This window comes from Spea bombifrons, chromosome 4 (assembly GCF_027358695.1).
Source record: "Spea bombifrons isolate aSpeBom1 chromosome 4, aSpeBom1.2.pri, whole genome shotgun sequence".
NCBI classification, from domain to species: domain Eukaryota; kingdom Metazoa; phylum Chordata; class Amphibia; order Anura; family Pelobatidae; genus Spea; species Spea bombifrons.
The window spans coordinates 36,861,611-36,886,541 of record NC_071090.1 but is presented as its reverse complement, the minus strand read 5'-3'; the positions used below and the strand labels follow the sequence as shown (position 1 = coordinate 36,886,541).

Genomic DNA, 24,931 nt, shown 5'->3' with positions numbered 1-24,931 from the left:
TTATTTCACTGTTAGGAGTATGGCTTGAAACACAATGCCCTGGCAAAGCTCTTAGCTACAGAAAAGAAATGGTGGGACAATATGAAGGGGGAAAAAAAATGTTTGCAATGTTTCGTAGTGTCCTGTAGAGTGACCCATCAGATGTGTAACCAGTTTAGGTACTATCAAATAGCATACAGAAGTGGCAGCTATTTCTAGTGCATTAATATGGATATATAACATTTTTATCACATGCAACGCATCACAAAATGCTCTCGAAGTGGGGGTGGGATAATAATCACTGATTTAGAGGAACTTCCTCGAGTAACGGATGTGTCTCTTGGAGCAAGACAGTAAGCCATCTTCCCCGGTTTACAGATTAGTATATGTGCGAGACTGGATTTCAAATTCCCAGTCATCAACTGAGGCTTCCAAAGCCAAAACTCTAATGTCCACAATTGGCCTCAACTATGGGCAGTATTATGATCAAGGATCAGACATGAAAATCAACTGCACTTGACAGCGACATTGCACCTTATTTATCGCTTAGCATAGGGCCACAGCACTGGCAGGTGCGGATCTACTGATTTAAAAAACAAAACGGATTTTAAAAAGAAAGAACAGCTATATGTAGTGGCGCTGTCAAACAATACATTGTCTGCAATGTGATGTGGGCCACACTGAAGTCATTTGATTTTTGAGAAAAGGGGATTAAAAAACAAACAAACAAAAAAACCATCACATACAAAACACACAATCCCTGCCCGAGTGTGACCTTCACAGGCAACAAGACATTCATTTATATCCCTACAAACAGTTCAGGTGCCTTCTGCTTGGCGAACAAGTGCACAGCAGGAATCAGCTCAGCATGATACATACCCCTATATAATTATTATCCCCACCCACCCCCATTACGTCACTCCACAGACGGCCAAGGTTAGCAGATACCATATTCCAAGCTGCTCAGACATGCATATTGTGAGACATCAAGACAGTCTTTCTGTCTGACCGTTAAAACGCGCACACAGACCGGAAATGGTTGACTGGCTCTTTTGTGGGTTTTCATTGCCGTTCAATCATGCAAGTTCAAACTAAAACAGATACAAATCGATACATAAGGCAGCTGCTCATCCAGTTGCCCCTTTTCTTTGCCCCCACAGGGCCCAGTGTGGGAAAATGCAGGTACCATGTGCACCACGCTCACAAGAACACCGTTTGGTGTATCGTGTGGAGTCACACCAACCCGCGAGTGTGTAAACCTGCTGCCTAACAAAATAGAACGCAGAGGCATTACCAGGGTTCATTGCAGGGACTGTAAATAAGCTGAGCAAGCAGTTCTTGCACAACTGGTGAGTACTAAGTGACCGAAAATTGGAATTAAAAGACTTGTAAGGTCTCAAGGGCAGATCAGACACTTTACCAAATGCAGGTTAAAAAAAAAAAAAAAGCTGAGCGTAACATTTTCAAGAGGAGAAATACCTGCAAATTAACTCTGTTTGACTACAGACTATTAAAGCACCATTTGTACATTTTGGAACAAAAATGCAGTTTTCTACACTAGTCAATTCAGTAGCTAATGGGTGCAGAAACCCTGGGAGGGGGTCAGCGATCAGTGGTCTACCTAATATAACGCACCTTTGTTTATCCGCTAAAACCAATTGCAGTGTTAAATTAAAAATTGAATATGTAAAAATACTGGTTAAATGTGGGTCACTGGAAGCAGAACAGAGTCTGTTTCACACAAAAAAATAAAAGGAAAAAATATGATTGTTCTCACATTGCAATGCACTTCAGTATGTTTCTTATACTGGTCTCAAGTGACTTCAAATGGATTGCTCAAATGAGGCAGAAGGCTGGAAATACAGGGCAATGCAGCATCAGACAAAAATAAAAATTACGACATAAGATGCTGATTAGAATCTAAAGCTTATAAAATAACCTAATACAGGCCATTATAAAAACAAGGAAATAATAAGAAAAAGCCCTACTAGGGCTTCAGTGCAAACATTAAAAAAGCAGCTGTGGCCTTTCCCTCAACCAAAGGGATTGGCAGCAAAAATATATAAACAGGGTGTCCCTGGTAATGCCTCAAAATACCCTTTGGGGGCTAGCACTGGCCATAACGGCCCAGTCTTTTTATTTTACGCATAAGCTACCCTCAAAAAGGAAGGGAGAGAAATAATCTCACCCATTTGCAACCAATGTTAACTCCAACACAACTCAAATTACTTCCTTAGCCCACAAATATGAGAATTTATGGGTACTGGTTGGAAGTATTGAGGTGTAGAGGTATTAGCATGGAGAACGTGGAATGTGTGACTCGACACCACCTCCACATCCAAAGCTGCTGTGTCCAAGCTGGAAGGACAGACGAAGGTGGAGAGAGAAGCTGAAGCATCCGAGTCAGACAAGGAGGCTGGTTTATTGTGTGTTGATCCCTCGGGGTTTGTGCACCAGGAGGAGGTGAGGGGACATTATTTGCGCCTCATTCTCCATCTCTATGAGCCTCAGAGGCATCAGCCCGGCAGATTGGACATGTGCGGTTTGACTGTAATGAAAATAAACCAGATGTAATCATTTCCAAGGTAGGATGAAACTCACAGCTTCTAAGAATGTGAGTCAAACACTAGGCCTTGAAGGCCAGAAACAGACCAGAGTTTATGGACATTCTTGAACACAAGCATGTTAATTAGATTAAAACATTTTATTTAGGTTCCCTTCTTAAATTGGATATATCCAGAAATCCCAGCCTGTTTGCAGCTAGTGTTCAATACCTCACACTAGTAGGAATTCAGCTCATGAGAACCATATCTTATTGTTAATGTACTCATATATGACTGAACATTTTATGCTCCAACTACTACAGATTAAAATGTGATAATATGAAAACATTGAGACATTTTTTACGCATATCCAGCACTTTCAGTTTCATAATCTACTTTTACTAGACAGCCTACAATTTGCTTCATTGATACATTAATACACTGTTGTAGAGGACTGCATTGGGAGGCGGGTCCCGCGGGACCCACCCAAAAACTTGCGGCAGGTCAGGCACTGTACCTGCGGGTCCCGGTAATCCCACAAGGATGCCTTCTTGCTGCTCCATTACAGTGTCTCCTATCTTGCTCCGCCCATGAACAAGGCGGAGTCACGTGATGTGACATCACTTCCCGTGACTCCGCCTTGTTCCTGGGCAGAGCAAGAGAAGAGACGCTGTGAGGGAACAACTCAAGGGCAGCCTTGCGGGACTGCGCGGGAAATCAGGTAAGGAGGCGGGCGTGATTGGCCACAAATGTGGCAGGAGCGGAACACCCACATTGCAGGAGCGGGATTCAAAACAGCGGGAGCCGGATTAAAAAAGCAGTCCCGCGCAGGGCTCTACACTGTTGTATACAGTAATGTAGATTAGCACTAATAAAAAAAAAAACTTATTTTATATTTATTTTGTTCCAATAACCCTCCTTTGTCAGCCATGTGATATTTTGGAAAAAGAGGTTTGTTCACTTAAGGCAGAGAGTTTCTGCTTCTTAATTTCACTATACATTATGAAGAGCCAAACCCAGTGAGTGAGCGTTTGCTGCAAACAAATTTGTAGAAGAATTAGTGAGGTTTCTTCAAAGTCTGAAATATACATAATAAAGCTGGAAGAAGTTATAACATAATTGATAGCACAGTCAGAAAGTTTAAACCACAGCTCTCCCTGAAGTGAATAATCCCAAGAAGTCAGATGGATTGTCTAGTAGGCTACTTCTGAGCACTGATGAAAAGAAATTGACCTACCTTTAGCCATTTATCAACACACTTCGCATGGAACTCGTGATTACACGGCAACACTCTGAGGAGCTGTCGGCTTTCAAAGTCACTAAAGCAAACCACACATCTAAGGGGAAAAGAATAGGCTTTGTTTATTTAAGCTTGCATTCCTAATAGCCTACACCAAAATATAAATGTATTAATGCTAAGAACATTTTCTGAACATAGAAATACATTCAGTGAAAAACACCTTGCATCTACATCTCATATCTAGTAAATGAGGTGGACAAAGACAACATATGCCTGTAGCTTAATAGGTCATTGTGTGTCAGTTCACAGGATTCAAACACCCATTCAACAGGAAGAGAGTGCTGGTTAAATCAGAATCAGATTTGCTGCCGTGGGATGTTGGAGACAACATGTGCTACGAGGAACCAGAGGACAGACAGGGTCGGCGCTACATTTGAGGTAAAAATGCAGCTGGAACAAATTGGGCATCCTTTAGTCATGAGGTAAAAGCAGAGACAGGGGCTATTAAATATTTTACCATATCTCACACCTGCAGATGGCAGTGTATGACAGATTGCCATGCAAGGTTTTAGACACCTTTGCTCTCTTTGCTGCACACACCTGGTTATCCAGTCTTACTTCACCCAGACCTACACAGGTCTACTGAAGTTTCCTCAGAGACTGTACTTTGCTAGGCTTAAACGTTATTTCACCAGAGACCAAACTTATTTTAATGCATTCCTTCACATCATATCTCCTTCCTTAGCTACAGGGTCATAATTCACTCACAGTGTCTGCTCAGACTGGTGGCTCTCAGGGTTGAAGCGGTAAGAAGGAAGCTGCTCAATGTTGGCTTTGGTTAGTCCCCGTGGTTTAGCTTCCCCCAGACGTTCTGCTAGATTCAACAATGCCTAAAACAGATAAAAGTCAGTTTACAAGCCAAAGAAGAGCTTGGCAGTAACAGTTAAGCAGGCAAGTACACAGTATATTGCTGGAGGGTCAGAGCCAACTCACCTCATAATTCTCCATCTCTACATCATCCACATCCAAATCTAGGCTTATGGCTGGACCAACAGAGGTGGGAGACACAGGAAGCATGGAACTGCAAAGAGAAAATGCCATTTAAATCCTCTTATGGGGATGGCATTAGGATATCAATAGAAAGGCATGCAGTGCCATACTTACAGAAAGTAGGGTAGAAAACTTGGGTAATACGAAGGAGGCAGAGGTGGAGGTGGCAGTGGTTGCTGTAGGCGATACCGTTGGGCATTCAATCGCCGTGGCATCAGATGAGCATATGGCTACACATAAATTAGCACAGTAGACAAGCCATAAATATACACAACTAAAGATTAACACTAACCAATAAATCAGTGGAAATGTGTTAATGGAAGCAATAATTGTAATGAGCCACAGAAAATTAAGTTTTCTTCTAGAAAAACCATGTTACGGTGCCACTTACCACTGGAAAGGAAATATCCTGGTGCAGTGCATCATGGGAGAGGTAATGCATGGGCATTGAATGGGGCAGTGCAGGCACAGGGTGTGAGTGATGGAATGGGAAATTGCCCATGTGATGCTGGTCCCCCCGAACATCCAACTCATTCTCTATCCTCTGCAGAGGCTGAGGTAGAAAGAAGAGCAACACTGTTCATATTGTTTGCGAAAAAGAAAACCTGCAGATTTTAGAATGTTAAACATATTTAAGATGCTATTCTGAACCTCATACAGAACAGCTCTATAGTAGGGCATATTTACTGAAATGCCTTGTTTTAATAATCATAATTTATAACGTAGTACATTGAGAACCCAACCCACCTCATAGGTTTAACACAGTAGTTATAAAACCTTGTCAGGAGGATAAAATGAAAGAGTTAGTTGATAATACCAAATTTACAAATGTATAGAATTGTGCATTAAACAGGGCCAGCTCAGACATTCTGGCTGGGCAAACTCTCTACTGATAGTCTTTCAGGCTGAATAGTGAAGTGAGAAAGGTGTAAAAAAAAAAAAAAAAAAAAACCTCTCCCTTTAGTGAATATACCCCAATGCGTTATCCACGGTTTTCCAAATTTGTTGCATGCTTACCAGTGACCAATAACAGCTTCCATGTTAAATTATACAGCTAAACACAATGTCCTGTAATAATATGCAGTATAACCTGCACTTACCATTCTCTGGGGCTGCACTGTAACAAAGGGGGCAAGTGAAGCCAGATGGGGAGGCTGTTGTGGAGGCATTGGTGGGTGCGGGTGTAAGATGTAATGTTCTCCGGACAGCAGGGGGGGAAATGGCTGGTATGAGACAGGAAGCTGCTGCATTGTGCACCCTGGAATCAGCTGTTATGGGAAAAAATAAAAGGTGCTTAGGGAATAAACCAGGCATTCATCCAAACACGACTGCCAGTATAACAAATACATTACCAACATGATGACAGAGGACTCCAGGTAACAAAGCTGTACCTCGCTACCCTAAGTCACAGGGGACAATATATGGTGCATCTCCCAGATCCATAACCTAGAGAAGACTATTTCCCCCAAAAGTAGCCCATTAGAAAGAAGTATTGAAATGTTGTTTATAGGAGCTGTCCATGCAGCGCTTTCCTGTGTCTCCTCCTTTAAAGTATTATGTTATTATTGAATCATTTAGTTATGAAGATTTATTAGTATGAAGATGAGAAGTGTATAACCAAAGATGGGAACAGTGCTTGTTTGGTCTCTTGCAGTATGTCAACTAGAGCAGCACATGTAGGAGTAGGTGGCAGATTGTACAGAATTTGCCAATATTCTGCCTCTGCGTAGCTCCAGAAATATACTGCACTGTACTGGCTGTGCTAGAATAGCAAAATACAGCCACATAATACACTGCTAAAAGTACTGTCTACATAATTAAAATCACTTTGCATGTATAAGATAAAGGTACTTAAGTAAAAAAAGAAACATCAAAAAGTAAACTTAAGCCAAATAAATAAAACATACCCTTTTAGAAGCCCAAACAACAAATTAAAACATTTCACGACTTGTTCAACAATGTACAAATCTGTATTAAACTGTACATATATTGTTGCTATGACATATCCGTTTCTCTGCCATCATGCACTTCGATTTTCAGATCCCACTCACCGGAGGGGGCAGGCAGCAGAGTGGGTAGTGCTGCCCACTGAACATGACAGAACATGCTGGCAGCTGCTGAGTGCTGCAACCTGGGATGTGCTGGCCAGTGTGCAAAGGGAAGCCTTGTGTTGTTACGGTTGTAACAGTGTATGATAAAGGGACAGGTCCCTGGTGCACCTGGAAGATGAAACAAAAAGAAACAACCCAAATTAATATTTTGTAGTGTTTATGCTAAACATCTGTACTATTGGAACATATGTATAGTGTGATGGTTTTAAAGTACTGCCAGCTGTTTAATCATCCTGAAATGTTACATCCCAATCTCTTGCACTGCATAGGTTCCTCTAAAAATTAGCTGATGTGAACCTATGTAGAAGCATATTAGACAAGGAAGTAAGCCTAAACCTCCTTGAATACACATGCTTATCACATACACGGATCCCCATAACACAGTGCAGTTTAGGATACATTTCAGAAAACAAACATTTCACTGAACATTTCAGAAAACAAACTTAGTTTGTCAATGTTACCTGCTCATGGAGGTCGACCATGAATGGCGTCTGTTGAGTGGAGTGTGTAGCAGGATGGAGCATTCGTGGTGGAGCGCTGGTGAGGGCAAAAACTCTACGATCATCTACAGGAAAAAAGGCAGGCCTCACAAAACTATCATCCTGTACAAAGACACTCTGCTGAGGTCTATCCCTCCGTCCCCACTGGCGCCTAATCGGAGGACTAAAGAGTATGACAGAAGATGAGAGAAGGGAAAAAGAGGGACAAAAAAACAAAATGTTACAATAGAATTCACCACTTGCGCCTGTATGGATATGTCTAAGGATGACACACAAAAACATAAGGTAATTATATGGGCTCTCTCATTTGTATGTCTGCTGGCTAGACACAAACATTAAAAACACTTGGTTGGTGTGATATCAGGCATCTGGGTGTATCAAAAATGTGACAGAGTAGGTAGCCAACATCTCAAGAGCACTTTTTTTTTTTTTATTGGGTGGTGCCTCTTCCAGAGCCCCGCAGCTCCTACCTTCGTCTGAGTTGTGCAGTGGTGCTGCAGGGCCCCAAGAACCTCCGCTGGTTAATGGGGGCTGAGGGAGGCCACCTATTCACTGCCAGCTCCCATGGTCGCATTTGTGACGTCGGGAAGGCGGAGTGGTGAGAGGGGCTTCCACAACACGCCGTATCTTCACACCTGTCGTCGGCACTCTGCCAAAAAGCAGACACCCGTGAGACCCTAAACCTATGTTTCTCTTTGATCTGTGTGTCATTCCATTACAACATCACAGGTTGCACAGCATATTAAAAAGTTGTAACTACATCGTTTCCTGTCACTACGGAAATTCATATTCCCCTCTGACATATTTGAACAGTTTTGGTCCACCTCAACTGTGGATGCATTTTTCCCATATGAAGGAAAAAGGGTATCATTAAACTTACACAATATCGCCTAATTCTAGAACCAAGTCCACAATGCCTTATGGTTTGGAGCAACTCATTCTAACTGCACACATGTAACTACATTTTACACATGGTTAATGTTGTACATCTTCCTGCCCTAAACTTGGATATTGCTATATAACAAGTACATTATAGTGAGTGCTAGCTACCTATTCATAAGCAATGTGGAAAGGTTATTTCATAAGATACTTCAAACAACAATGTTGCAAACAAAAAAAACACACAAACCACAAAACAAACAAAAAAGAACTGCAAGCACCACAATCATAACACAACATGGCAATCTCAGGAAGCCAAAGAGACCACTGACTGGCTCTGATCCAATCAATACACAGTGGTTCTGCTATAGCCAAGAAAAAAAAAAAAAAAAAAAAAAAAAAAAAAAAAAAAAACTTAAGAAGCCAAACATGAATTAGGAGTTTTTGAAAGAATTGCTATACATTGCACAATGCTGCCACAAAACTATGGTAAGTTATCTTGTTCAAACTGAGACTTGTCTGTCATTGCATTAGCTACTCATGGTTGCAGGTACATAGAATAAATCCAGGGCCGGACTGGCCCACCGGGATACCGGGAAATTTCCCGGTGGGCCGGAAGGTCCGTGGGCTGGGCGGCCGGCAGACTAACCATGAAGACAGCCGCTGAGCGGCTGCAAATGGCATTGAACGCCTCCCTCGGTGCCAGGGGCGGGCTGGGCAGGGGGACAATTGCCCCCCAGGCTGCCCGAAATCTAATCAAAGCGGCCGCTGATGCGGCCGGCCGGCATCAGCACCCAGCAGCCGTGTGCGATGGCCGTCTAGTGATGGGAGCAGTGTGAGGGGTGAAAGCTCCGCCCCCTCGCACTGACCTTTCACCCCTCACGCTGCTCCCATCACTATGCGGCCATCAGATTGCTGGGAATGCAATCTGAACGGCCGATGCGTGCTGATGCCGCCGGCCGCCTCTGCTTTAATACTTTTTTTTTTTTACTTTATATGGCAAGCCGATCCAGCTTACCATATAAATAAAAAAAAAGTGTTAAAGTAGCTCCGGCCGGCGGCATCAGCACGCATTGGCCATTCAGATTACATTCCCAGCAGTCTGATGGCTGCATAGTGATGGGAGCAGCGTGAGGTGGAAGCTCCGCCCCCTCGCACTCAGACTGCTGCAGCACTGGATGTCAGGTCAGTGGCATCCTGTCAGCATAAAGGAGAACAGTGTGCAGCTACCAGGAAGTCAAGAGAAGTAGAAGGTGAGTAAAATAATGTATTTTTTGTACTGTATTATGTTTTTTGTATTTGTTAAAAACAAAAAAAATCAGCATGTGTGTGTATGTAAGTGTGTCCCCCTATATGCCACTCTGCATCCAGAAATGCCTTATACCCCCCCTATATGCCACTCTGTCCCATGATATGCCTTTTAACCCCCTATATGCCAGAGTTGCATTTAGGGGTATAAGGCATTTCTGGATGCAGAGTGACATATAGGGGGTCAAAAGGCATATCGGAGGCAGAGTGGCATAAAGGGGGTTAAAAGGTATATCATGGGGCAGAGGAGCATATAGGAGGGTATAAAGCATATCGGGGAGGCAGAGTGGCATATAGGGGGCATAAGGCTTTTCTGAAGGCAGAGTGCCCCATGATATGCCTTTTAACCCCCTTCATGCCACTCTGCCTCCAGAAATGCCTTATACCCCCTACAGGGCCGGCCCTATAATGGGGCAGACTGGGGCAATTGCCCCAGGCGGCACTTTAGAAGGGGCGGCACTTTGCCGCCCCGAGCGCTTTTTTTTGTTTTTTTTTTTGAAGCGGAGGAGAGAGAGAGGGGCGCCGAGTGGTTTTCGCTTACCCGCTCGGCGCCCCTCTCTCTCTCTCCTCTGCGGCGAGTCTCCCTGTTCGCTCCCGGTGCCGGCTTGTAATGCAGAGCGCCGGAAGTGACGTCAATTTCCGGCGCTCAGCATTACAAACCGGCACCGTGGCAGAGCAGGGAGACTCACCGCAGGACTGTTAAAAGGTAAGTACCGCGGGGGGGGGGGGATCGTAGATTATGGCGTCAGCGAAGTTTAAAATGCCCCCCCCCCGACGTCGGGGGGGGGGCGGCGTTTTAAACTTCGCCCCAGGCGGCGTTAAGTCTTCGGCCGGCCCTGACCCCCTATATGCCACTCTGTCCCATGATATGCCTTTTAACCCCCTATATGGCAGAGTGGCATATAGGGGGTTAGAAGGCATATCATGGGAGAGAGTGGCATATAGGGGGTATAAGGCATTTCTGGAGGCAGAGTGGCATATAGGGGGTTAGAAGGCATATCAGGGGGGCAGAGTGGCAAGCCTGGGGCAGAGGTGCATAACTCGGGGGTAGGTTGTCAAATGAAAGGAAATAAAAACCAAACATGTCTCAATCATAGCTTTTATTAAATACGGAAAAAAAATAGTCTACATGAATTAATAAAGAAATAAAAATTTCTTACCAGAATATCGTGAAGAATAATGTGATCGGTGTTTTGTTCCACTGAATAAAATGGAACTCTTTCATCTAAAAATGTTCGCAGTAGTAAATGTTTTGATCCCATTATGTGTAATGTATTTCATTTATTAGGGCCTTTTAACACTTTTGCTTTCTGGCATTTTAATACAAATAATGAGATAAAAAGAATGGCACATAGTGTGACTCGGGTGTGTATAAGGGGTGCGTGTGGGTATAAGAGCTTCACCGTGAGATAAACTATATGGGGCTGCTCTCCAAATTTTTCCAGGGCCGCTTTTCAGTCCCAGTCCGGCCCTGAATAAATCATTCTATTTATACAACGTATACTCAAAGCCCCACATTTCAAGAAGTTACCCATCCTGTACAAAGATCCAGCAGTCTGCAAATATTCCCCAAACTCATGATTGCCAAGATCATTTTGTGGTTAAAGACCACAAATCATTAAGGATACAAAATTACTCAAAATGTATATCTAATATTAGGCCCATCACAATTGTATCTACAGAAGGGCACAGGAATATATGTTTATACAATTTACCTTGGAGCACAGGTAATTTAATCTGAAGCCACTGCTCAGTCTACACTTTAAAAAGACCACTCCAGCCATATTTGATATATTGTATATCATAAATGTATATTGGGGTCCATTTTTTTGTTCTTTGGTTATATAAAAAATACCTACACTAATAAAGATGTGTAACCTCCCCCCGTATACTTCCTGCACATACTCAACAGATTTTCAATTAAATTCAAAATTAGATTATAACGCATGCTATTGACTGCTGTAGTTCCAAATAATTTCAGTGAGAAGGGGCAGAGGGGGGTTAGATAGTGAGAAATGGGGAGAGGGGATAGATAGTGAGAGGGGGTACATTGTGAAAAGGGGGGACATAGTGAGAAGGGGCAGATAAGATGGGGAGAGAGGGTAGTGTGAATGCGTATGAGAATGAATGAATAAATGTGTGGATGAATTGTGTGAATGTGTATGACAATTAATGAATTCATGTGTGGATGAATTGCTTGAATGATTTGTGAGACTGCATTAATGAATGTATTAATGATTTGTGTGAATGAGTAAATGCAGAGATGGTACATGAAGGGTGGGCTTTAACAATAAATAAATAAATAAACAAAAATGGGCTGCTCAGGCTTAAATGCCAGGGCCTATTTTGTGTCCCAGTCCGGGCCTGGCAGGAAGTATACTTAAGTATGCTTCTGGCTTACACTTCCTGGAAGCAAATGAGACAGTTAAGAGACAGTATAATGTCCCTGACACCCTCACTATAGAAGAGTGCATATTAAACTCATCTGTGAGTACTTTAGAATGCACTCCTCCAAATCAGGGAAAAATAAATAAAAGCACCTACCTGACACAGAAGAACCTGACCGCCTCCACGTGGCAACTATACTTGCCACCGATTGGCTGCTTTAAGCCAATCCATGGGACGACTTTCCACAGATGAGCACAAGGCCATGCCTGCAGTGTTCCCAGCACCAGCCATGGAGCTGACTGGAGGAGAGTACATCACCTGCATGGAGATGTATTCGACCAAACACATCTTCTGCATGGCACTTAGCTGGGGGTTGGGCAACGGGGACAAATGCGTCGCTCCATGCGTTTGCAAAATGGACCACGCAGCCATCATTTGCCAATGACAGCTCGAGTGCCCCTTTAGGAATGCATGAACCAAAACCATAGGAGCTCATGCAAAACGAGTTCCAACATCCTTTAAGAACATAAAAAAGGACTAGATTGTCCCTTCAAAAATAGCACCTGAGTGGTATCCCAGTCACACAGCGGTTTTCAGACAAATCCAATTAATTTAAGTAGACATCGCTATATGCTTATACAAACATTTGCTAGTACTCAGTATCGCTGGAGTGTACATTTTCGTCTTATACATTTATTCTCTTCACAAAAGGCCACCTTGTCACTCACTTGTTTGTGTATGATAGGTCTATTTGGATACATATGAACACATCTAAGACCCTGTGTTCTGGCACAATATTTCTGGGGAAACTATATTAAAATATATTGGGTCACCAGTCCAATTGGGCTGACTTCAACAGAACTGCCCAATTATACCCTTGTTATAAATATTAGAAATTTAAAAAAAAAAAAATACTTGTGAACCAACTGAGGAATGTATCACCCACTTTAAAGCAGGTCAACTAATGAACATGGATTAATGAGAGTTTCTTAGTGAGCACATTTTATGGTTGTGTGTTTGTGCAAGAAAGGTATCCGCTAAAATAGAGCAAGATAAAGTATTTATGCAAAGTTTGCCTTAACAGCGCCAGGTAGGAGACTGCTGTGTCACAAGTTTAGAGTGTGAAAGACCATCTTTGCAATGGAAATATACAGGGCAGAACAACAAAGTCAAGAAACCAACGCTTTTGGTATTATTTCTAGAAATTTGTCAACCCAACAAATCCTTGGCCCACTACTTAATATAAATGTGCAGAATTCATTTACACCACATTAGTGTCTGTACAATTTAACTCCATGAAGGTCTATCAGACTTCACCCAGTTAAGGTCATATAATTAAGTTAGGCCTACTGACCAATCACAAACAAAAGGGAATATGATATAGCAAACAAATAACCTTCTAATTGAGATTTTAAAAAAGTTACAAGAGCAAATGGGTTGTGTTGCCATTTACACAAAAAAAAACCCAGTCAAAAACTAGGGGTGTCACCAAGACAGGTGACTTGGAGATATACAAATGAGTACAATGGAAAAGGGCTCTGGTGAGCCATAATATAGTTGGGCATTGACACTAAAATTAAACAAAGTAACCGATAATTGCTGCAGCCTTACATGCCTGTTTATTGATTTGGAGGTTTGCAGCTCTAGACACAGGAGGGCTGGATATGCCAATGATTAACATCTCTTATTATGTGTCCATAAAGCCGTTCAAACAGTACCACGGATTGCAGAAGACCTGTCTGGAGGAGACAACCGAAACAGAGCAGGGATAGGCTGTGTCTTTAAGAGCAGCCTGGACTCGGACCATGTGCTCAGCAGGAAACACAAAGCAACAACAAAAGAAACTACCTTCTATTTCCTCCCGCAGCAAGGAGAGCATGCAAACCACTAGATCGCCAACACGACCCCAAAATCTCTCACCCGTCCGGTCACCAGCAGGTCCCGGGGGCCACGTAACGCGGGCACCGAGAGTGCCAGTAAGGACAGAGACCAGCGAGACACAAAGGGAGGGAGAGCGGACTACGGAGGGGCGGAGGGAGGGCTGAGGAAAGAAAGACAGCAGAACAACATCATGACACACACAGTGACCAGCACACGTGTGGCAGCCCTACCGGAGAGATCACCCCGACAGCAGTACCCGAGTCATGCCAAACCGAGCGCCCTGCTTACAGACAAAGAGCTGCAGCAGCACATGGGCAGGATGTGAGGGAGGGAGCTGGGGACTGAAGCCAGCACATTCACACGGTATACACAGGGGGAGTACAGCCCGAGTCTACGGGCTGCACGGCGTGTCACCGCACAGGGTAGCTTCTGGCCATGACAGTATACAGTCTAATTATCAGGGGACACAAGGACGCTGAGATAATTACAGCAAATAGGTGTGCAGCTAGCAGCAGGGCGACCCTGACCTAGTATAACAATAGAGAGGGCGCAGAACGGACAATCACAAGTGGAAACACGAATAGATCCAGCTTCGTATCCTGATGTAACCCTTTCGGTGGGTTACAATGTAGCGCTCAATGAATACAGTGAACAATGAGCCCAGATTCCCGCATGCAGCGCACGGGAGGGCAGACACATTGTATATAAACAGAGCACAGGCCGTGTGCACACATCCCAGCTGACTCGCTCGCAAGGGCTGCTGTTGCCGCGGGCACAATCCCCAGGTATTGACTGTGACAGGGGGCACACGGTCGGCTAGGGGGGTCTGCAGAACACGGCGCATAGGGCAGTGACACATATCGAGCAATAAAGGGTTATATCAGGTGGGCACACAGAGCGATCGCCAGCGGCCAGCAGTTGTGCCACAGCCCGTTAGTCAACCCATTACAGTAATCATTTCGGTCGCTGTTACCGACTGACCAAATGCGGCGAGACATGCCAGGTCTCAGATACAAACCCTACCCGTAGGTGTTAATGCGGCCCGTTATACCAAGGGCACAGCTGGATTAGTGTGAGGAGCCCGAGTAACAGCAGCGGCTGCACCCCCCGACAGTTGACTGTCGCTCTGGGGTCAGGTCACGGCCACCTCTCTAGGTGTGTCTGCCACCTTGTGTATCCGTTTTACCTGGCAGGCTCGGGCCTCTGGCTGCTAGTCTTCTATTTCGGCATCAGCAGAGGGATGTGTAGAAGGCACTCAACTCCCCCGAATACTGGGGGAGCACGCCCGAGTCTCGTGAACGTGCAGCGTTTTCAAAAGTGCTGGTCCCTGTCCCTTTAAGGCCCCGGGCGCGGCCCCGAGGCAGACAACGACTAACTTCAATTCACAACATTCCGGAGCGCGCACGCAACGTGACCAACCAAAGGGCGCGCACGGACATATACAGAGTGCGGCAATTTTACTTGGAGCTTACGTCATCGCCCTAACCAAGCCAGCGACCAATCGCATACAAACGGGTTTCTGCAAGGGCTGCCAAACACACGGACAGGTGACGTAATTGTGGCACGCCCACACCACATTACCGAGGGACACCCTCAAGCACAACACACCTGTCTGAGGACAGGTAACCCGCCCTCACAATCCCCGGGGTTTAACACAAACTACACGAACAAAAACGGGCTGCAGTGACATGATGGCAGCTGTACACATTGAGAGTGAGTGACCCAACATTTGTCAGTACACGTTCAAGGGGTATACTGATAACAAAAACAAATTACAAAGTATCAAGAACATTAAAATGTAACTAGAAACAAACAAAAAAACACAGCCTGCAAGCAGTCTTGCTACCTTTATGCCTCCTTAGAAGGCCTACTCTATGTATTATATAACATTTTATTTTTACACATGCTAGAATGTTAAACATTGTGCCCAGTAATATTTTGAAGAGTATTAAAAAGGGAAATAAGAGTCAAGTTTACAGTGTTTCTTCCATGGTTTCACACCTCCAAGTAAAATATCATCCAGTTTTAATAAAAGTTTTTCCAAAAACACAACACAGCAGATCCCCACACCGAATTTGTTCTTAGAAATCACCATTAAAAAAAAAAAAGACCTAAGGCATAGCAGTGACTTATGATAAAGCAGCAATGGAAGTACAGCTTCCATAATTCTAATCCCCAGGCTCTTTTTGTACATAACCTAGCTGGAAAGTACATGTACACACAGCTCATAGTGTAACTGATCATAATAAGAACAGGCATTGCTGGAGGTGAGATACCCCGGGAGTTCAACATGTATTTATGGTGCACAGTACCCCAAGAACAAACATGAACATTCAACTGTATGACATTGGATTCTCTCCTTTCACTGCTGCTTCTGGCAAGGAGCAGGTATCAGTGCCAATAAATGGAACAAAATACAGTATATGGACAAAAGTATTGGGACAAATGACCAATACACCAACATGGGCTTTTATAACATTGTGTTCTAAATACATAGACACTAATATGTAGTTGGTCCCCCCATTGCAGCTATAACAGCTTCCACTATACTAGGAAGGCTTTCCACAAGATTTTGGAGTGTGTTGGAATTTTTGCCCATTTATACAGTAGAGCGTTTGTGAGGTCAGACACTGATGTTGGATGAGAAGGCCTTGCTCGCAGTTTCCATTCCAGTTCTTCCCTAAAGTTGTTCAATGGGGGTTGAGGTCCGAGCTCTGCGAGGGTCAGTCCACTTCTTCCACACCAAACTCACCCAACCATGTCTTTATGGACCTTGCGTTGAGCACTGGGGCACAGTCATGCTGGAATACAAAAGGGCCTTCCTCGAACTGGTCCCACAAAGTGGGAAGCATAGCATTGTCCGAAACATCTGGACAATGCTGAAGCATTAAGATTTCCCTTTGCTGGAAGTTAGGCTCAACCCCTGAAAAACAGCCACATACCATTATCCAGCCTGTGAAACTGCGTGAGCCACATAACAGGTTTCAACTGCTCCAGAATCTAGTGGTGGCATGCTTCATCCCACTTAATCTGACACTTGGCATTATATGTGGTGATTGCATGAACTGCACAGCCATAGAAACCCATTCCATGAAGCTCCCACTGCACACTTTCTTGTGCTGATATTAACACAAGTGGAAGTTTAGAACTCTTCAGCTGTGGAATCAGCAGAGCGTTGGTGACTTTTACGTACCAGGCTCCTCAGCACTCGGTGACCCCGCTCTGTGACTTCACGTGGTTGTTGCTGTTCCTAAATGCTCCTACTTTCTAATAATACCACTATTACGATGACATTTCACAAACTGACTTCCAAAGGTGGCATTCTATCACAGTACCACACCTGAATTTACTGAGCTCTTCATTTCCACAAATGTTTGTAAACACAGACTGCATGGTTAGGCACTTGATTCTATACACCTGTGGCAGTTGGTCTGATTGAAACCCCAGAATTCAATAATTAAGAGTTGTGTCCCAATGCGTGTGTACATTTAATATGGATGGGGGGAAACACAAGATCTAAAAGTATGCACTGAGAAGTGGGAACATCAGAAGTTGGAAGATGTTATCTAGACCAGTGGTTCTCAACCTTCCGAATGCCGCGACCCTTTAATACAGTTCCTCATGTTGTGGTTACCCCCAACCATAAAATTATGTAATTATATATTGTGAAATACGTGTTTTCTCATGGTCTTAGGTGACCCCTGTGAAAGGGTTGTTTGACCCCCAAAGGGGTTGCGACCCACAGGTTGAGAACCGCTGATCTAGACCATGCTGAATCTAAAACTGAAAGCCTCATTTCATTTTTAGGGATGATTAAAAATAAGAACTGCATCTAATGTACTTTACATTAAAGAGACCCATCTGGACAATTAAAATTGGTTTTCGAGAAGCCATGATGCAAGCTTTTACAAAAGTATACAGGATCATACAACCCAATGTGACTAGGACTGGACTACGGTTTACAGGCTAACACAAAAACACATTGCTCTAAATTTTGCATATTTGCACATTGTCATTCCACATATAGATGTAAATATCTGATGTAAATGTCATTGTAAACTGCATGGTGTTTGTATGCTCTGTCTATAGAATCAGTCGTCCCTTCACCTTGGTTAAATTAATTTTAGATTATGAATGCACAGCACAGCCTGTTGTACTGCTAGGTCATGTGGTGGCAAGTCGTGACATCCAATGTACTTTATGCAAATCACACCAAGGGCCATTTATGTCCAATTACGCAACATCAGAGCTAACACTTTAACACCTAGAGTGCCAAAAGGTTACAAGCCCTTGTAGGTGGCTTTTCCCCAAAAAAATAAATGACTATTGTAATTATGCTGCAGGGCACGGCTATCAAACCAGTATGGATTTTTTGTTTTTTGAAACTCATGTGTTTGGTTCAGATACCAATTAACTGTAGGTATAAGAATATTAAAATAGTTTGTTAATATTAACGCAAGTCACTTTTTGCCTTTCACCATCCAACAGTATGTGTTTCAGAGTCATAGCGTTTGTTGGAGTAAAAAGTCATTTTTTATGTTTTATCTTCAATTTCTTAATTATGCCTGAAGAAAGGACTTTAGTGTCCTATAAGCTTGTATTTAGTATCCTCTCAGCTGCTTAAGGTATTGTTTCTATCAGACTTTTGTGATTTATTACAAAAGTAACTTTACTGTTACCTATTCTACTAGCTTATTCCCCTCTTCTACCACAACGTCCCACTCACAAATGAAAAGACCCCGCTGAAGAGACTGGCACAAATTGACAGCAAATTATCTCTCACTATATGCCAAAAAAGAAAAAAAAAAAAAAAAAAAAAAAAACACACATTCCTAAAAGCCATACCATTAAAACTCTCTAGCTGGGTATAATATAGCCAGGACCTCTTGGTGAGATATGCCTACTTGCCTGACACTAGACCTATTAACCTCTTCCGTGCCAACCACATATAGAATACCCGGTTGGTAAAGCAGACCAAGAATACCAACCACACATCTCATACATGGTGTCTCTGACAAGAGCCTGATCACTGCCTTTAGGCATAGTGCTGTCTAACATGGTTGTTTGCTACCATTTTAACCCTTTGCATTTAAGTAAAGGATATATTAGCTGGCTGACATGAAGCCCAGTCCCCGCCAATATGCAGGGGTCAGGGATTGTAATTAAATAGGTGCCCCTCCACTATTAAAAACCATTGCCAAATTATTAGGACAAATATAAAAGTGTTCAATCTAACAGTGTGCATGTGTGGATACTTACTACCAGCCAGCTACTATGAGATTTCCAGTGGATCCAACAAGACCCCCCACATATGCATGCACAGAAATTGCTCCCATTGATTCAATGGAAGGGCTTTGCTGCAGTGATTGGCTTCCAGCAGCCAAAACCGGCACACATCGCAGAGAATGGAGGGATCTGTACAATATATCTTTGGAGCAGCTGTGTCTTCAGCAGGTCTATCCATATTATATTGCCAAGTACTTTGATATGGATTCATTATGGGTGATGCTATTTGTGGAAGCAATATGCCTCTTTAATACACAGAATATGTAAATTAATGCAAAATCCAATTGACTGCATAGCTTGTATGAAAAAGCAAAGCATGCCTTGCCTTCTCGATGTTGCGATGCTAGATAGCAGGACCTGCGCTGCACCCAAATCTAGGTCAGCTGAAATACAGGGATTAGCTTGGGAAGTCATCATACCATGTCAGCTCCTCCCCTCCAAGCTTTCAAATGCCTTAGAGGCTCCCAGGCAATTCAATGTGGCTGAAAGGGAGCGAGCTCTAGGACGCAGTTACCATTATTCTGACGGTTGGCTCAAACTTAAAATTATTATCCTCCAATGTGCCATGTGGTATAATCGACTGGCATTTTTTTGATTCTTAAACTGCCAGTAGAAGACTTTTGTCGTAAGAGATACCCAAATATTCATGAACATATAGCTTTCCAGAGCAATAACGAGCTCCCAGAAACTTCCCCAAGCCATTGAACCCGAATGACCTTCAAAAACCCTGATGACCTGCATACCAATGTACATTTTAATAATGGAAGATGGGCACAGACAACTGATCACTATAAAAGCGCCACAAAACAGCAAGGGACTCTTAAGAAAATAAGTGGCGAACACTTCGATTGCTTTGGCACTTTGTTTTTCATTAAAATAATATGGATACGACAAAAAAATGGAAAACCCAATTTATGGAACTAATCTGTAACTTATGATACAGAGATCGTCTTTGTAATCAAGTAGAATGAAAACCGATCGTACATGAACCATGAAGTGGCATCACTTGTATTTTTTACATGTAAGTATTTCATTTGCGGAATGCATTGGAATAGGTTCATACGTTTACTGCTGAAGGATAAAAAAAAATCCTCATTTATATTCAGGACTGTAATTCATAATCCAAACACAGCCATTTATATTCTACTGTGTATTGCAGGATATTCCCAGCAGGGCACGAGTCAATTATTGCATTAATCCATCTTGTGTACATAGTTCATAAAGTAACTAGGTAAAAACACAAAGCCACATCTGTGTAAAAATAAGGTTACACACACTTTGTATTTAATTACTGCTCAGTTTTAGTGTTTCTTTACTTAGTAATATAATCAGTTGTAGGAAGATTAGTAGGAGTTATCAGCTGCCATGACAGCTCACTGTATCAATGAATGAGTGGATGGATAGATGGAGTTTTAAGTTGTTTTTTTTTATTTTTGTAATATACAAAACTGTCACAGTGTTGCGCAATGTTTGCATGAAACACCGTAAGGAAATCGGGACACTCTACAATGTATGCAGTCTGAGGACACTATCAGGTTGTGGTAAGCAACCAACTGAAATCTAGTACTATGGGAGAATGTTTAAGATGATCTGTAAAATAAGCAAACTATACTTATTTAACCCTTCACAAATTTGCAATCAGGTTAAATGTTTAAAGCAAAACAACAGATCTGTACAAGAAGCAGAAAAAAAGAATATCTTAAGGAGCTCTCCCAGTGCCCAACCCATATGAACCAGCTACCCAGAAGAAGCTAAGAGATGCCCACTCCATATGAACCAGCTACCCAGAAGAAGCCAAGAGATGCCCACTCCATATGAACCAGCTACCCAGAAGAAGCTAAGAGATGCCCACTCCATATGAACCAGCTACCCAGAAGAAGCCAAGAGATGCCCACTCCATATGAACCAGCTACCATTCAACTCACATTGTCATGGCAGTCTCCTGTTGTCTATTGAATCCACATATACACATGGTGTTCAGTGCAATGCTGGTAAGAGTTGCTAAAGGCACCAGTCTAGAGCTGGAGGCCAACAGCTACATTATATCATCATGGTAGAAGAAAGAAACTTCATGAACAAGTTTTAAGTAGCATTGTGTTTTAACTAATCACGTGGCCTGTGTTTGGCTATACAGACAACTACATCCCAGATAAAGCTGTGAGTTTGCTTCTGTAGTGGCTTTACTACAAGGAATGTTTATTCACTAAAGGAAGAGCTGACAGGAGAAACGTGCTAGTGAATAGTGAGACTTAATACCACAGCTCCCCATTTAGTAAATAAACCCCTAAAACAATAGTCAGCTCACCTACACAAAACACCTATTTAGAAAAGTTTTTGGTTTTTTTTAAAACAAATAAAAACAGCCAAACAATTTGAAAGAGAACATTGATATGATCTAAACAATGTTACAACACTTTAGGTCATCATTAAATAAGCCATCTTTGGGACTGAAATATCCCACCATTTGTGTGCCTCTGTATGTTTTACATAAACATTAAATCAACTTCTTGATAAATGCTATTAGTAAAGACTAACTTTTAAAGTTACATTGAAAATTTCTAGGTGTTCCTTTAAACATCACTGTGTGCTCTGTATAGAAGTTTTGTTTTTATGAAAAGTTTTTTTTTTTCTCTACCCTGAAAAACAGGGTACCTCCTTCAGGTGATGTCCTTGCATGACACTCCCAAGAGCCAGTATAATGTATGTTTACCTCTATAGTTACTAGCCAGAAGAAATACCTCATTCAATGAATGCAGAATACATTCTTTCCATCCACAGATTAAACAAAACATAGGTTCATTGTTTGTTTGTTTTTTTAAGCCTATGTTCGCACATTTGCATGATCTTGCAGAAGTGTAGCACAGAGATTTCACACTGCAAACTTTAGGAACTCCAGAACTACTGTATAGGGAATAAATCTTACAACTCATAACAGTTTATAACGCAGCAGTGCTTTACTCAGCAGCTCCGTGCATAGTTTTCATCCAGTGTATCTAAAATTACATATAACAACTTTATAATGCAGCTAGGCTGACTTTAGTCAAACGATAAGACATTTAAAGAAAAATAATTAAAAAACATATATATTCTTGCATTCAATTTTCCAAACCCTTGCATGTTTGTATTTTAACTGTCTAGTTGGCATGTTGAGCAGTTAACACAAAGGCTCGGTAGTAAGCCCATTTTCTCACAATAGTTTTAATGGACAACCTGTCTTGGTACGTGAGGAACATCTTGCAGTTACATAGCATAAAATGTTAAACTGGGCCAAGGATTTTGAACATGTTAAAAAGTGAACATTGCTTACTCAACTCCTGGTTGACTTTGAAAACTCTGGATCATGTCTGTATGGCAACAGCAGGCATATTAGGAAATGTATTCTGTTGCTCTCAGGAACCACAAGTACAAGCCTGGTGTTGATGAATGCACACTCATCTTGCTCAGTGACTAACCCTGCCATGGCTCCTAAAGTTTTATTGCTGGCACCTAACTTTTTGTATCATTTATTCTGATCTTTATGGACCCTGTTAAAAAAATTAAAAATTCACAAGGTGGTGTTCTGCTCTATGCTGAAAAGGCATCTGTCAAGAGGGAAGAACATTCAAATGGCAAGCTGTCACCTTTTAGAAACCAAATGAAATGTATCACAACTTTCCCTACAGATATTCATTAGCGAATGATCCTACTACGAGGATGAGGTTTAAAGGGAAGGTGGCCTTCAGCTCACTAACACCGCTATGCATTATATGATGATGATGATGATATTTATTAGATATGATACAAGGTTCAGCTCATCTTTTATTGCAGGAAAAACAGACATGGGTTGGACTCAAGAAGCTGAAACTTTTCAACAATTTTGTGAACAGACATACCAGACTGTCATTTTTAAAGATTTGCAACACTTTTCTCAATCAGTACGTTGGATGATACCAATAGAAAATAAAAACAACGAAAGATACACTAAAGGAACGTCTTACTTCTAGGTTTTATTACACAACATTTGCAGTATAATTTATTAGGATGACCTTCATTATGTCTGATGGAAAAAATACCAGTTTTGAGGAAGGTCATATTAAGGTAAGAGGGCAGATGAGGACAGTTTAATATATGTTTACGGGGCCTTAACAATAATGTGTGTTTGTACAAAAAAACAACACTAGAGGGGTTAATAACCCTTCCACTGCTAGGACATACACAGTGACATATATTCATTAAAGGGAGAAGTGTCAGGAGAGTGATGATAACTCTTATCTTATATTCATTATGAAGGGCCAACACTAGCATTTTTCTGCATACTGTCAACTCCCCTTTTAGTGAATAAACCCCAGCGTAAATGTTTGATAGCAATACATCTCTATTCAACAAACATAATAAATTGTCCAGATGATGCAATGGATCACGTCAGCACTGGGCAAGCCTAGCCATCCAAGGTAGAATAGGAGGGAATATATATACATACATATATATATATATACATACACACACATGTATACATGTCATAGAGGCATGACAAAAAGCAAGAAATACACATGTACAGAATACCCTTAAGCTGTCCTGATATTTTGGAGTCTCTGGGTCTCTACATCTGCCTAGTAATAACACAAGCCACACTGAACCCTACTGCTAACACCCCAAACCCATACAAATATAGGTAATAGCAGAAGTGGAGAAGCAGAAAATGCTGATCACCCAGTGCCCAGATCACATCAGACGTGAGACAAGCCCCCCGGTGACCGGCCATAAACAGCATAGGCGGCAGTGAGCATTACCAGCCACAGCTGAGCTCCACATACAGATCGGACGCCATGAACCAGGCAAAAGGAAAACATCGCAAGCACGATCAATGCAGACAACCGTGTGCAGGGCTGGATGAGGCCGAGTATATTATATATATTAATAATTATAATAATTATAATTATATATATTGTACATATAGGCCTCGTGAACAGATGTAGAAAATAGGGGCAGATGCATGGTCGTTTAAAGGGTATGAGTGTGCGCAAATAAGCAGCCGTGCTGGAAGTTTGCACAGCTAGCATGCAAAAACGGACACCCGAGCATTGATAGACCTAGCAATAAAAACCCGGGGACGGGCCGCAGATAATGACCTTTTTAACCCTTCGATTGCTGCTTACCTGTCTGGGCGATCGCGCTGCCTCCTCCCTCGGATTCAGCTTCTTATCACCCACCTCCCCCCCACAATACAGGACCGGTTGGGAGACCCCACCATCCGTGCCGGGAGAAGGTGGTCACGGCGGCCCTGTCATTCACAAATCTATAGTAGAAAACAGCTGCGTGAAAATCGGTTCTGAAAATACCGGGATCTCCCCCTCCCCGGTACTAACCAGCTGGGGCGGGGGGGAGAGACTGCTGTAAAGGCATTACTACACAGGCATGCGTTCAACGACGACCGTAATTACCCGACCACACGGTCACATAGGCAATCATTACCGTAATCCTAATACTTCGTGAGACGTAGAACAAAGACTGCCGTAATTATTCTACAACATGGACATGACTAGAAAACCACAATTGTGCATATCGGACCACAGCTGGGTTTGTGAAGCAATACGACGCTTCATTGTGTGTATGCTGTAGATGCAGAAGGACCACATGATGGCATTTACCAATATGCCAGTCAAGTTTAGTTGGTTATTCATGGCTTTTATGCAGCATGTCAGCTAAGCCACTTACACTTTAGTTTGCCAAGACAAGTTAGTAAGCCAAACCATGTGAAACTGGTGTATGCAGAGGGTCTTCTTTCTA

At 42.5% G+C, this 24,931-nt stretch overlaps 1 protein-coding gene across 5 annotated transcripts; it reads right to left on the bottom strand.

Annotated features, from left to right (window-relative positions):
• Positions 1-1,899: 1,899 nt before the first annotated feature.
• RNF44 (ring finger protein 44) lies at positions 1,900-24,527 on the bottom strand. 5 transcript variants are annotated; one of them, XM_053462683.1, is made up of 11 exons: positions 24,301-24,527; positions 7,894-8,072; positions 7,385-7,586; positions 6,864-7,031; positions 5,913-6,080; positions 5,204-5,365; positions 4,927-5,042; positions 4,756-4,843; positions 4,531-4,652; positions 3,760-3,859; positions 1,900-2,527 (listed from the first exon to the last, which is right to left on the bottom strand). In XM_053462683.1, exons 2-11 carry the CDS (start codon positions 7,995-7,997, stop codon positions 2,465-2,467), a joined length of 1,293 nt encoding a protein of 430 aa, XP_053318658.1. In that variant the 5' UTR covers positions 7,998-8,072; positions 24,301-24,527; the 3' UTR covers positions 1,900-2,464. The 5 variants fall into 5 exon arrangements, with proteins under 5 accessions (XP_053318658.1, XP_053318657.1, XP_053318659.1 ...); XM_053462682.1 differs by lacking the exon at positions 24,301-24,527 and adding an exon at positions 15,066-15,414; XM_053462684.1 differs by lacking the exon at positions 24,301-24,527 and adding an exon at positions 13,847-13,973.
• Positions 24,528-24,931: the final 404 nt, after the last annotated feature.